General features: G+C 39.4%; 1 protein-coding gene across 1 annotated transcript in view; it reads left to right on the plus strand.

The window, feature by feature from the left end:
• The first annotated feature begins 661 nt into the window (after nucleotides 1–661).
• Nucleotides 662–15,115, plus strand: part of LOC107285186 (14-3-3 protein zeta/delta) — a 23,279-nt gene continuing 8,825 nt past the window's right edge. Inside the window, exons 1-3 of the mRNA XM_015813352.2 lie at nucleotides 662–831; nucleotides 3,233–3,536; nucleotides 14,041–14,164. Coding sequence (XP_015668838.1) covers nucleotides 3,243–3,536; nucleotides 14,041–14,164 — 418 coding nt within the window. The 5' untranslated portion in view covers nucleotides 662–831; nucleotides 3,233–3,242. The remainder of the gene's footprint in view (nucleotides 832–3,232; nucleotides 3,537–14,040; nucleotides 14,165–15,115) is intronic.

The raw sequence follows: 15,115 nt of genomic DNA on the forward strand, positions 1-15,115 counted from the left end.
AACCTGTAGCAAATATAGCAAACCATTGAAAAAGGGACCTGAGAGAACTTCCTCCGTGGCCTTGGATGACTGAGACTTGGCTCAAGGCCTCCAAGGCTGGAAACCCGGAAAAAAAAAAAAAAGAGTCGAGCGATGGCCACGCGCGCGTCTGCGGGAAGGAGGCGTCGGGCGTTTCTGCCGCCTCCGGGCGCGAGGGTCCACTTCGCCTCCACTATTAAAATACTAGGAATGGGCAAAGCCCGTAACGTAGAGATGACGGGCCCGAAAAAGACAAGAGCGGAGGCCCGCCGCCCTTCTCCGCCCGCTCAGGAGCCGACCTGCCGGCTGCACCGGGAAGAGGCGCGGCCCTCTCTCGCATGCGCGTGCGAACACGCTCTGCGGTAGACTGGGAGCGGGGGGGGGGGGAAGAATCTAGAGCGCGCGTACGCGCGTACCCCGTCGTCGGGACAGGGTAACAGCAGGGTTAAGGCGTGGCCGATACGCCGCGCGCACGAGCGCACGCTGGCGGCGGTTAGATTAGAGCAGTCACCGCATCGGTAGGAACGAGAAACGAAGGGACAGAAAACCGCGGGGTGGGTCGGAGGAGAGAGAGAGAAAGAGAGAGAGAGAGATGAAAAGTGTAGGCGCAGGCGCGTGCCCGCGCGCGGTTGCCATGGTGTCGTTTGACGTCATGGCTCTGTGTTGCCCGTGCGTTGCGACGCGGTGATTGGCGGAGACCCTGTGTGTGGCGCTGAGAGAGCGAGAGCGAGGCTGCAGCGGAGCGAGCTCCGATATAGGCACAGTCGGCGCCGGTCCACCCGCCTAGAGACTCTGGTACCCTCAACCTCGCAGGTAACGGCCTACGGGGACGCTCTGTGGCGTCCTGCCTTGGGATCGCCCTCCTTTCTTGCTGCGGAACCGTAGGTGGGGCGGCCGGAGCCGCTGAGCGGGCACAGGAGACCGCAAGGGAGGAAAGGGGAAGACGAGGGCAAGGCGGTGGCTCGCCGGCCCCGTTCTTCCTGGGGCAGAAGGGCGGCGGCTACCGGCCCTCCGCCGGGCTGACTCGTCCGAGGGGGCCTGCTGGGGAAGAGCCATTCATTCTCTGGCGGCGGCGGCGGCGGCGGTAGCCTCCTCTCCTTCAGCCCTCGCACAGGTGCGGCCGGCCCCACCTGCCTGGGCAGCCTCCCGCGCCTCCCCTTGTGGGGAGCGGGAGGAAGTCGCGCGGCTTTGGGAGGGAGCCCCTCTGTCCGGAGCTAGGCGGTGGCAGGTGAAGCCGCGGGGCGGTGCCCCTTTCTCCACGCATCCGGAGCGCTGGGGTTGTTACCGCGGTGGAGCGGGCGGGGGGCTCGGCGTTGGGAAGCCTTCGTATGAGGCGGGCAGGGGGAAGGAGCTGCGGCCCCCGTCCGCTCCCTCCCTTTAGCCCGCCCGGCTTCCCCTTTATTCAGCCGTGCCGGGCGGGGTGGGGGGGGGGTGGGGGTGTCGAGCAACCTCTCCATGAGGGCGGCGGAAGGCGTAAAATGAGGAGTGCCCTGTGAGGGCGCCATGTTGGGGAGTCGGGTGGCTTCTCTATTCCGCCTCCCCGCATCTCTCCCTCGGAAGGCGGGGGGGGGCCTTCCCCTTCCCGGCCTGGCGTGACTGCAGGCTGGCTTCTAGGGTGTGGCCTCCCGCGGGGAGAGGCGCATCCAACCGGTGCGATCCGCGGCTCGCCGCCGCAGAAAAGATCCGCGGGGCCGCCTTGAAAGGAGCAGCCGCCGCCGCCTCCTCCACTCTGGGCGGGGGAGAAGGAGCGCCGGAGGAAGGCGGTGGGCTGGAGCAGCCCATCGCGGCGGTACCAGAGGCCCCCTTGGGGGCGGGATGGCGCCGCAGGGCAGAGAAGGAGCGGGGCAGGAAGGCAGGCAGGCAGGTGGGCGGGCGTGTCTGCTCGTCCTCCCGCTGTTAGGCGCCGCCTGGGCTTCCCCTTTTCTTCGGTTTGCCAGGGGCGGAGATGCTGCATCTCCCTCCCGGCGCGGGGCGGAGGTGAGGGGGAATTAACGTGCACAGAAGTGGGCTGGGCTCTGACACGAATCCGCCATGACAAAGAGCCCAGACAAGGCGCTTCACGTCTTGAGAGCCGGGCGGGCGGGCGGTTGCGGCGCAGGGAGGAGCGACCAAAGTCTGGCCTGGCTTATCTTGTCCTCTTCCTCCTCCTCCTCGCCCACATCTCGGCCGGCTTCGTTTTTGTGCGCCGTAGCCTCGCCGTTCGGCCTCCTTCCGAGCTGTGCCAATGCAGCAACATACCCGTGGCCACATGAGCAGCACCATTTTATACAGTCGGTTCGCAGCGTCTGCCCTGCAGGGAAATTGGTCCGTTTCTTTTTTTTTTCCCCCACAACTTGTTCCCTTTCACTTAAAAAGCAGAAGTACGCGGTCATCCCTTGCAAGTGAAGGCACCGAGCCGCTTACATTTAAAATAATTGTTTTCCCGTTTTAGAATTCTCTAGCGTTACATTTTATTATAGATCAGAAAATGCAGATGTAATCATTCTTTGAAATACTAAGGTTGTGATAGATTACGCTCAAAAGTTTTTCGAACCTGAGCAGGGTAGATTGTAGCACTTCTGTCTTCGTCCTAGGACATTTAAATAGAACTCAGTTTTGTCCAATGTAATAGCTGTGTATTATAATGTTAACGTGTATTTTAGAATCTGTTTGATTTAGCTATATAGTAGTTACATTTAATGCTTTTAAATTTAATGATAAATAATCAAACATTTCTTAGTTGTGTATAAGGAAGTAAGAGTGTAAAGAAGCTGATACTATCTATAACTTGAGTTTCATTTGAAAAAGAATTGACTTTCACAAGGCATTGTCCAACAAAATTCTTAACATTGCAAACTTCCAAAATGGTTGTCTCAAAATAGCAAAAAGAGTCAGGATCATCTAGGGATAGAAGGCTCAAGCTTCCAAGGGAATGCTTTGCATTCCTTGTTTGGGGATCTTATAAAATTGCAGAGATCCAAATTATTTCTATATGTTTTACTGAATAGAAAATAAATACATTTTCTTCCTATTCTGACAAAATTATAGGAACTCAGTTTGCAATCTTATACTCATTTTGGATTAAAGATAATCAAATTCAGTTGCATGTGTTTTTCATGCATACAAGATTGGAGCCTAAACAATTTGTCCATGCCCTTGCTAAGAGACAAACTCAATGCCAAATACTTTTGTTTGGTAGATATTTGATAATATTTTGATATTTTTCATTCTGTAGAGAAATCAGCATGGATAAAAACGAGCTGGTGCAGAAGGCCAAACTGGCCGAGCAGGCTGAGAGATATGATGATATGGCAGCCTGCATGAAGTCTGTGACTGAGCAAGGAGCAGAATTATCCAATGAGGAGAGGAATCTTCTCTCTGTCGCTTACAAAAATGTTGTAGGAGCAAGAAGGTCATCTTGGAGAGTTGTCTCAAGTATTGAACAAAAGACAGAAGGTGCTGAGAAAAAGCAGCAAATGGCTCGAGAATACAGAGAGAAAATTGAGACTGAATTAAGGGACATCTGTAATGATGTGTTGGTAAGAATTCATTTTAATTTTTTTCTTAACATTTAGAGTGGATAAACTCTTGTTTAGGCAAACTCCATGTTTTAATGTGTTTTTTTAAAATCTCATATCTGTTGTACTGCCATATTTAGAAAATCAGTAGAATAATTTTCTTTTTTCTAAAATCTTATACCTGGAAATTAGCATGTTGTTTAGATATTGCAATAACATGTTAAGTCTTGCTGACAGTGTCAGTGTTCAAATAATTTACAATTTACTAAAGGAAAATGGAAAGTGTGTTTGATCATAGTACTTTGGAAAAGTAAACTATTTCAATCTTATCTATTATCTGTGTAACTTAGAGGATATATGCTTTGTATGAGAAGTTGTAATTTTCACTACAGAAATCAGGCCCCTCCCTAGATAAGATGATGTAATGTTAGCAATGACTCACCCCTATAGAGCACTTTTAAAGAGGGGAAAGAGCAGCAACAGTACTAAAAGTCTACTTTGAACTGTAAGTTCCAAGCAAGTTTTCTGTAACTACACCATTGGATTTTAAACGTGATTGTATGAATTAAAAAAAAATCTAGCAATACCATATGTGCTTTTTTAAGTTTTATTTTTTGATAAACCAGCAATTTCTTTCTTCCAGTAGCTTTTGTGTTTAAATATTTGACATTGGGTTTATATTATATTGGTTATATTTCAGTAAGAATTGTCCTTTAATGCATTGAATCAATGATTTTATCATAGTTAACATGCATCTTAATATATTGCTTAGGCATGTCCAAAAGCCATATTTGAAGCATATTAATTTGAAGGTCATTCATTTACCTTGGCTTTTCTCCATATAAAGCCTTAAGGAAATAAGAGTGATAATCACAGGAGAGGTAGAACGTATATGAAATAATATCTTAGCCAGTTAATTTTCAAGTAAATTTTATTTAGGTATAGCAAAAATATATTTTCCTTTTTCAAAACACTGCTCATTGCAATACAACTTTTAAAGCTATGCAGATGATTTTGTATCTGTTAGCTTATATAAATCTGAATATTTAAATTACTTTTCTGCTATAATATAAAGCTGTATTCTCCGTTTTCATCAGATGTCATAAATTGCTTCACCCAGATTATTACAACACTTCAACTGATGGCAAACCTTGTGAATTTCTAGTTATAAATTAGGGAAGGAAACTGCTTAGTTGGATAATTTGAATTGGTGTAAACTATGTTGAAAAATTCCTTTTTTGTAAAACATCAGTAAACCTAGAAAATAGTTCATCAGCTAAAAGTATTAAATTTACTGGGCCTCTAACGTTTTGTAATCTCATTTTATAAAGAATATGACCCAGGAGAGAGTTGATATGACTAATATGTGTTTAGGGTCTTTATTTATTCCTAGGAGGAACAATTTTTATGTGTATGTGAAATTGGGGCATTTTTATTGTTACATGAATAGGCACTCTTTAAGTAGAATTATTATATCAAGAGTTTGAAAAGAAAGTTTTCATTTCTTTTACATTGGCAGTATAGCATTTCTTCATTTTGGGGTGGTTGAAGTGGAGGCGGATACAGCACACAGGTGACAAATTTAAGAGTGATGACAAATTCAGACCTTTCTTTTCCCATCTGTTGTCTACTCTCCCACTTATCACCAAGATCATTTCCATGAATATGGTTTAAAAAAAAAAAAATCAGTCCTTGTTCTGTGCTCTTTACACCTGAAGTGGATGTAGCTTCTAGATCTTTGGTTAAAATCTCTCCAGTCAAGATTTTTTGTTTTGTATTTATTAAAAGGAATGTTAATTAATATTTTGCTTCCTAAAGGATGAGTAGTTGTTTCCCTTTTCCACTTGAGCATCCCTTTTGGGATTGAAAAGTGGAGAAAAATTCCCATTCTTCTAGCATTGTTCCTAAAGTATAAACTTACTTCTCTCTCAAAATTGAATGACTTTATTCTGGCATGTGAGCTGGGGTTGAAATTATAGAATTACCTTCTGTGTACTATGTTTTGTCCACTTTGTGTCCCAGGTTGTAAACTATATTTTTTTTACAATTACTTATGCAAATATGAAATAGGCTGGGGAAAATATTTTATGGTTCATCCCTTATTTTATATGGATATTCTTTTCAATGGGATCACTCTCAAGGATGATGACATAGAGACTATCATGGAAACCAGGGAGATTAAAATCACCATGCATGAATTGAACACAATTCCAGATTCCTCTTTTATCTCACAGGCTATGGTGCTACACATATGTCAGTTCCCACAATTACAACTGGCGAAGAATTACGGGGTTTAGGAATCCATATTTTATGCTTGCTAATGTTGTGATGAAGAGTCCTAGCCTCACCTTTAAGATTGGAGCTCAGGAATAGAGGTTACCCTCAATCTTATGAAGAATTAATATCCTTATTCCAGCCCTAAACAGCATGAGATTGCTGAATTTTAATATGATGGTGTTGGAAAATACTCCATTCATTCACCCCAACTCTGTCCCGAATTAAGGGATCACAAAGGAGGGGTGTTTTTATTTTTATTTTTTTAGTGTTGGAAAATACTGTATAGTACCTGTCGGGGATGTAGCACAAGCTGTTGGTAGACACCTGAAAACAACATTGACATTGAATCTTACTCAATTATTTGTAACTCAATTTGTCTTTTTCTGACTTCGTCTTACTAACTATTTTGCCTATCTGGAAGCCCCTTAGTTCAAGTAAAATACATAGGTCTGGGCTGAAAGGAAGATTAGGAGCCTGGTGACCACAAAATTTTGCCTTGGTTAAGTTTAGGCAAAAGTATAACAAAGTACATTAGCTTCCAATCAATAATTCCATACAGTTCCAACATAGCTGTAATACTTACTTCTTGGCACAGAGAAGAAAAATTAAGCCTGAATGATATGCCTCTCTTGTCAGTGATGTAATTGACTTGTTTGTGATTTCAGAGCAAATTTCATGGATTTCTGGTCATATTTTTATAAAATGCTAAACAATACTGTGAAGGGTTTTGACTTGATTGAGTATATTTAATTGCACTTGGCATATTTGGTTTTGGGAATGGTTAGAAACCAGGGATTAGCCTGAAGCCTTTTAGGTGCTTTGACTTCAATTTCCATCATCCTGGTAGCACAATCAATCATAAATATAATACAGAAAAGTTTCTGATAAAATTTACTATTTTAAAGCCTGCATCTGTTAAATAAATAACAAGACTTATCTTAAAACACTGATCATACAATTCTTTGGCTGGATATTGTCAGTCTTTTATATTTTCTTTTCCTCTTCCCCCTTTACAATATGTAGTTTTTAACATTGCTTGATGAAGGACATCTGAAAATTATAAAAACAGCTATAATTTTGACCATTTGTCGTTAATGCTAATAGTTACTGATTGTGGATTTTGGAAATTTTTAAATAAAAGCATTTTTAATATTTTGGCAGATGAATAGAAAGTCCATTTTATATCTTGTGAAACTTCTGGAATCATTGAGAGTTTGTGTGTGTGTGTGTGTGTGTGTGTGTGTGCGCGCGCGCGTGCATTTGTATGCATTGTCTGCATGTTAAAATTTGAGGTACCTTGTTTTTAAACCTGGAATTATTAGACAATTTCATTGAAATGGCTTCATTTACATTTTTCCCAAGCATTTATATCCAGATTTTAAAATGACAGCCTAGCTCTGTTAATTAAACTATATCAGATAACATCTAAACAAAAAGATAAAATTGTATGAACCATCTCTGTTCACACTACCATTGGTTAGTTTCTTTTCTTTATACAGAGAGCAAAAATTCTAAAATGTTGCAAATAAGCTTGTGAGGTTGTCAGAATGAACTGAAGTAATTGTCACAAATCAATTAATTAAGTTTTTCAATCCGTTATCTTATATTATTAAACTATAGTTTCTACATACTATTCATAATAGCACCAAAGATTGACAAGTCTGCATTACAGCATCCATATAATATTGAATCATGGTTTCTTTGAAGTGAATTCCAAATGAAAAATTCTTAACTGATAAACAAAAAGGATGTTTCTGCCACAGGTTTTTATTACATGTAGTGGTAATTTCATTTTTAGTAAGTGTAAATAAATGAAAAGTGGAAGAAATACTCCAATGGAATCACTGTATAGAATTTGCTAATTCATAAATATGTTTTTCATGTAGTATCAATGGAGAAGCATTGCTATGACCTAGAAAATAATATTTTTAATTGTAATAAGATCAGCAAGTCAGGGTGGCAGTTGAGAGCTATTGTAGAGATAACTTCAGCATCATAAAAACTGGATCCTTACACCGGAATGAATTTCCTCCCAAAGGTAAAACACAGCCTTAAAAGTATATTATTAGTAGGATGAAGGATAAGCTTTGACTTCAAGAACTGGTTCTGTGAAGAAAACATTTCAGAAGTCTAGAAACCTCAGTAATCTGCAAGTGCATATGGAGATTCCTTCCTCAATCCAGTTTCATTGAGTTGGAGATCAGTAGTGCTAAAGCTTAGGAAGTTGCAAGATGTCACACTCTTAAAACAAATGTATTTGTCAGAATGAACATATTTCAGAACACTTAAGATTTCCTTTGCTAAAGTTAACGTACTCTTTCTAATTTTCTGTCAGAAATCAGTAATTCTAATTGATTAGGTGTAACTCCTCCAGAATATTCCAATGGAATAAACTGAAGAATTCATCTAAATAATATAAAGATTACAGTTGGCTTGTTGTAGTTAGAAAGACCAGTATTGGGGGAGGGGAGGGGGAATTGTTCACTTTTGCTTATGGCTGCATTCCTCTTAGTGAGTCACAATTGTTTGGGTCAAGTGAAATATTTCATCAAAAGGGAAGTAGAACATTAATAGTGCATTTCATCATTAGTATAATTACTGAAATCCCAGTTGATTTTAATGCTCATTATCAGCATCTGCATATGAGAAACTGAATACTAAAAATTAGTTTCTTCATCATAATAGGCCAGCAAAGAATCTTAAATAGAAGGTTAATTTATTGGAACAAAGTTTTTTGCCATCTGCAATTTATTTGTCTGAGGGGGAGGGAAATCTAAACTTGCAATATAATTATCTAATGGGTCAACTTAGTAGTGGTAGGAACTCAGTTCTGAATAAAATCTCAAATGTCAAACTATATATAATATATATCACACATATTAAATTATTTGATATAATTGTATTTAAAACTGAATTATCTAATTTATGTTACATATACTTTTTGTTTCTGATTTAAATAAACAAGAAACTATATCAATATTGTAACCATAGACATTTCTAGATACTATGTGTGGTTCTGAAGTACTATGCATGTCTGCCTACATATTCTGCCTTCTATGGCTTGGATTGGTTTTTGAGAAAATAGTGAGATTTCGGGGGGGGGACATGAATGGTGACAGCAAACATTTCAGCCAGAGTTGTTGCATTTGGGGGTTTGATGAATACATGGACAAAGCTGCCAGCTTGTACCAGTTATAACACTATATATTGTAAGGTGCTAAAAGTAAAAAAGCGCCACACTATCATCGAGAATATATTCTTAATTGTTCAAGAATTTTCAACATGCCAGGAGTTTGGATATAGGTTGGGCAGGACAACCAATCTATTAGCTGCTGATAATGTGCCATTTTATGATTTATCTGTGTAGCTATAGTGCCCATATGATAGTTGATTTGTAAAGTAATATGCTGTGTGCCAACTTTTGGGAAAGGTGTTGAAACAGAATTATTGAGAGAAGAGCATATTAATAAGCATATAGCAATAGGAAAGAAATTCTTCACTGCATGAAAATACAGTATGTTGGCATTAGAAAATATAAGATTCCGAAACATGTTAATGTTGCCAACATCAAAGAGAATAGTAGAGAGAAGATTCTTGAACTTCAGGCACAAATTTCATGGCTTATTTGCAATTGTGAATTACATCCTCTCCCTATCTTTCACTTTATTTGTAAGAAAGTGGCCTCTCTTCAAACCACAAGTATTTTTTTTTTACAATGGCATCAAACTGCAAGAAGTGCTGTTCACTAATAGTGCTGATGTGTTTATGTATGAGTTGATCAATATCCATTGCAATTTCATGGGTTTTGATCTGCAGCTAGAAAGTGCATAGAGTTGCTTTTACAAATACAGGCGGCAGAACTTGGTGTCCAGAAAAAAGCTGAACATATTCCCTTTCTTTCAGCTTAGTTCTATCAATATCCATGCTAGCTGTTTCTTCCCTTTCATAGACCAGATTCTAATAACATTTCTTTCACACATGCTTCCTTTTTAAAAACTGATACAAGCAGAACCTGACTCCTTAATGTCAAGCTGCTGAATAAAGCTTTTTTTTCGTCTGGGGTCAGATGATATGTTATAAAGCTTCAGCTTAAACGTATTAAAAGAATTAATGTCCTATTAAATTCAGTCTTTATAAAACAAAATGTGAGATTGCTTTCAAATTATTCTCTCTCCTCTAAGAAATGCTAGTCAGTTTAACTTCTTAAATAACATTCTTCTCTTAAATATTAAAATTATTGGGCTTTAAAAAAAATGCTAGCCTATTAGGGCTGCAAGATGATTGCAGAATGGAGATTTCTCTTCCCTGCCAGTGTCTTCATTTTTGTACAGAAGAGGAATAGAAAGCAACAGCTATTCTTTACCAGTCTTATTCTTGGTATGAAATTTCTGGTCATTTATCTTTAAATTTGCACCTTCCAGAACTTTTATTTACTGTATAAAGGTCTAGTTGCTTTTTTTCAACTTATTATTTTGAAATAAGGTGCCAAAATGATCTCATGTGGAGTTCAATTTCTGTTTACTTTTTAAAGTAACTGTTGATCATGTGCCATCAGATTACTGTTGACTCTGTTTGCCCATAACAATCTGTTCCTAACCTGGTCTTTCAGTGGTAGCTAACTGTATCTACCTTGCTCCTAGTCAATCTTTCTTTTTCCTTTCACCTTTCCCAGCATTAGAATCTTTTCCAGAGAGCTAAGTCTTCACATACTTTGTCCAAAGTAGGAAAATTTGAGTTTAGTCATTTGTGGCTTGAATGAGAACTTTGGGTTGATTTGTTCAAACATCCATTTGTTTTATTTTCTTGGCTGGTCACAGTATTTTCAGAAGTCTTTCCCAATACAAAGTTCATAAACATCAATATTCTTCCTAATTTGCTTGTTCAAAGTTCAATTTCTGCTTCCATAAAGTGTCACAAAGTGTACCTTTGCTTACTTTAATCTGCTATTTCCAAGTAGACCCATCATGGCAGCTGAATATCTTTTCCAAGACCTTCATTGCTGCTCTAAGTGCTATGTTGGTGTACTTTTTGTTTGGGTTTTTTTTGTTGTTGTTCATTTTGTTTTGTTTTACTGTTTATGGTTGATCCTGAAAGGCAGAAGCTATCCACCACTTCAGTATCTTTATTGTCAATTCTGAGGGTTGGTATACCTGATGTTATTATTTGGTCTTCATATTTAATTTTAGCCCCATGTTTTTAATTGTATTACTTGATTTTTCTTACTAGAGTTTGCAGATCCTTTGCATTTTCAGCTATCAGGAGAAATATCATCTGTATAGTCAAGTTGTTGATGTTTCTTCCTCCAGTTTAAAAACAAATTCAACATCTTCCAAATTACCTTCCCTTAATATATATCCTTCAACAACCTGGAGTCATCCTATTTCTCCATGTTCCGGCTAGATTTCAAAAAAGAACAATGGGATATTCTGGGATCTCATTTTTCTGAGCACATTCTGCAGCTTGATATACAGTACTTCACAGGATCAAATATCTTTCTATAATAAATAAAGTGCAGTGACAATACAATTTTTTGTATTCTTTGCTTTTCTCAATTATCCAGTGTGCATCAGCAATAATACGTTGTGTTCCTTGGCTTTTGCTAACGCCAACTTGAACATCTGGCATTTCTTTTTCCACTCTAGGTTCTGAACTTCAGTGGATGATCCTAAGCATTATTTGGCTAGCATGTAATATTAAGTATATTGTGCAATAGTTCACATTATATTAAGTCTCTTTTTTTTGTATTGGAATGCAGATTGACCTCTTCCTATCTCTTGATCATTATATCATTTTTCTGATTTGCTAGCACAATTTGGATAAAATCTTTACTGAGGCTCCTTCTGTTGCAATATTTTTGTGAGTATACCCTGCAAACTGTTTGGAACCTTTTGCAACAGCTACTAAGAGTAACTTCCCAGTTTCGGTGGATATCCACTATATCAATTAAAATTATATTTAATTATACCCTATTTTTTACAACCTGTAGTTCAGTGACATTCTTTTGAAAGTACAGTATGATGTTATTCTGTCATTGGTATTGAAACATGTTTTTTTTTTATTCATTACTTTGTTGCTGACCAGGATTAATGTAAAATTTCTTCTGTTTTAATGCTAAACATCTAGAGGAATGCATAGTAGCTTGTTTATTATTGTTTAAGGAAAAATCTATATGTAGTAGTTTTGGTATATGTTGATTTGATCCAGTTTGGTCTAGTACAGTGGTTCTCAACCTGTGGGTCGGGACCCCATTTGGGGTCAATCGACCATTTCATGGGGGTCGCCAAGCAAGGCTGTCCGCCATTTTTTTTGTCCGACATTTTTTTCCCCTTTTCCGGCGGGTGCCTTACCTTCCTTGGGCTGGGCCAGCTGGTGGTCGGCCTGCTCCGTCTCTGCCGCTTGCCAGCTACGCCTTGGCCGGCGCAGGGGGCGGAACCATGCATGCGCGGCACTCCCGGGCAGGGAAAGTCCTCGACTTACGACCGGTTGGGTAGTCCTCAACTTACGACCGGTTTAGTCCTCGACTTACGACCGGTTTAGTCCTCGACTTACGACCGGTTGGGGGTCATGGCATTAAAAAGGTTGAGAACCACTGGTCTAGTAGTTAAGGCACCAAGCTAGAAAATGAAGGACTGTGAGTTTAAGTCCCACCTTAGTCATGAAAACCAGCTGGGTGATGTGGCCAATCACTCTCTCTTTTTCAGCCCAACCCACCTCCCTCTGTTGTTGTGGGAAAAATAGTAAGCTGTGTTGGATGTGTTCACAATCTTGACTTATATGTAAAAATAAGGCAGAAATAGTTGGTCTACTATTATTATGACATGGAGTTGTAATAACTGTTAAATTGGGAATTTTTTCATCAATATATTTGTTACTATTGTATTTTTTAATCTTAATTTATTGATACATAACCTTATAGTGGCCATGTGGGAGCTGTTTTTCTGCTAGAATATCTGTATATGGGGTAATAGTTAAATAACTTGGTCATATAAGCAGACCAAATTGCAGGTTTAGCAGCCAGAGATCTGCTTCTCTAGTTGAATTGAGCATTAGCCTTAGGTTGAAGTCATTATTAGAAAAACTGAGCAGGTTCATTTTCATATAGTTTCTTTTGCTAATGGAATCAGTAAGAGGGTTGCTTGTTTGTTTATTTGATTTTTTTATCTCACAGTTATTATTTCATAAGTTACTCAAGGTGGGAAACAAGGAATGACGTATCCAAACAATACACGCGTGCATGCAGCTTGTTGCATTTTATTTTACAATATTATAAGCTATCTTGAAACCTCTGAATGAATGCTTGCATATAAAGTTTCTAAAATAAGAGTACTAACTGGGTTATTTGGGTGTTTTAAAAGTTATAAAAATCCATCTAAATATGGAGAACAGTAAGCAATTGAAATCACTAAAAGTAGTTATTTATTTTGAAGATATCTTTATTATTGCTGAAAGACTAGCAACACTTAAATGCTTTGTATAAATATCAGTCAGTCACTTTATGCCTTATTACAGTGGTTCTCAACCTGTGGGTCGGGACCCCATTTGGGGTCGATCGACCATTTCATGGGGGTCGCCAAGCAAGGCTGTCCGGCATTTTTTTTGTCCGGCATTTTTTCACCCTTTTCCGGCGGGTGCCTTACCTCCCTTGGGCTGGGCCAGCTGGTGGTCGGCCTGCTCCGTCTCTGCCGCTTGCCAGCTACGCCTCGGCCGGCGCAGGGGGCGGAACCACGCATGCACAGTGCTCCCGGGCAGGGAAAGTCCTTGACTTACGACCGGTTGGGTAGTCCTCTACTTACGACTGGTTTAGTCCTCGACTTACGACCGGTTTAGTCCTCGACTTACGACCGGTTTAGTCCTCGACTTACGACCGGTTGGGGTCGCGGCATTAAAAAGGTTGAGAACCACTGCCTTATTAGAACAGTGAGATGCTACAGACATAGAGCTATTAAATCTTCTAGTTACTATTTACTATTTACTTTCAAAAGCAAATGGAGCCAAATGAATTTGATTCTATTTTATTTGAACCAAATATGCTAAACATCAGTATGCATATTCAGATGAGCTAATTTTAAAAACTAGACATTTTAAGTTTATTTCTAAAATTACTACAGTATATAATAAATACAGTAGTTTGATTTCTGTAGCACTAATAAAAAACTTTTTATAAGAGTTTAGCCATTTTAATAGCTGATAACATATTAAAAGTTCTCTATATGTAAACCCTTCTTTTTTTTTTTTTACTTAATTGCAGTCTCTGTTGGAAAAGTTTTTGATTCCTAATGCTTCCCAACCAGAAAGCAAAGTTTTCTATTTGAAAATGAAAGGAGACTACTACCGTTACTTGGCTGAGGTTGCTGCTGGTGATGACAAGAAAGGTACAGTGTGTTACATTTTTTACATTGCATTTTCATAGATTCATCTTTAATAGAATAATAGCTGTGGGTGAGGCTGTTGATATAAGTCAGTAAAGGAAATATTTTAAATATTTTCAGCAATGGCAACATATACCTGAATTTTGCAGCAATGGAATGTTGCTTTATGGTAATATTCCCCAAACTGGTTTCCTGGAGACATATTGGAATACAATTCCCAGCACATGTAAGTGAGGGTACCAGTTGCTTCAAGGATACAGATTTAAACATGTTCTTGTTGATATATGAATACATACAGTTAATTGTTGCAAGGCGATATATTTAGGCAACATCTTCATAGTCCTCTCTCACTGTTGTCTAACTGAATTATGTTTATACATGAACAAAAGATATATATTGTTTTCCAGTATGTGTTCTTTAAGGTACATTTCATAAAGTGATATTATAGCAGGACTTTGGCACCTGAATGAAAATGGATACCATTTAATTTTTTTAAAAAATTATCAATACCTTATTAAAATTATGGCAGCTGCTGATTATATCTGAAATTCAGATGTCAGGCATGAATGTAGATTAAGCTGGAATGGCTACAGATCTGGATTGTTTCTTTTGACTTGAGATGTGTTCACTAAGAACTTGAGAAGATCAATCAAACGTGATCAGGACAATTATGTCAGTGAGAAAATATGGCTGATTTCTAACCCAGAATTTTTGAAGTGGTAGGATAGCAAGATAAGGGAAGAATGAAAACTTAATGATCAGAAAGGGGAGGGGAGAGATGACAGACGGAAGCCAGAGAAAACTGAGTCAGTTCAGAGACATTGTGATAGAAGCCAGTTGCAAATAGAGCTGGTGAACAAAGAAAAGATTCTGAGATTAAGATAGAAATACAAAATTCTTTTCTGCTTTCCTCTTCAATTACTTGAGAAGGCAAAATTTCCTGACCTTATAGTT

This window comes from Protobothrops mucrosquamatus, unplaced genomic scaffold, assembly GCF_001527695.2.
Source record: "Protobothrops mucrosquamatus isolate PMUCROS unplaced genomic scaffold, P.Mucros_1.0 scaffold_69, whole genome shotgun sequence".
Lineage (NCBI taxonomy): Eukaryota > Metazoa > Chordata > Lepidosauria > Squamata > Viperidae > Protobothrops > Protobothrops mucrosquamatus.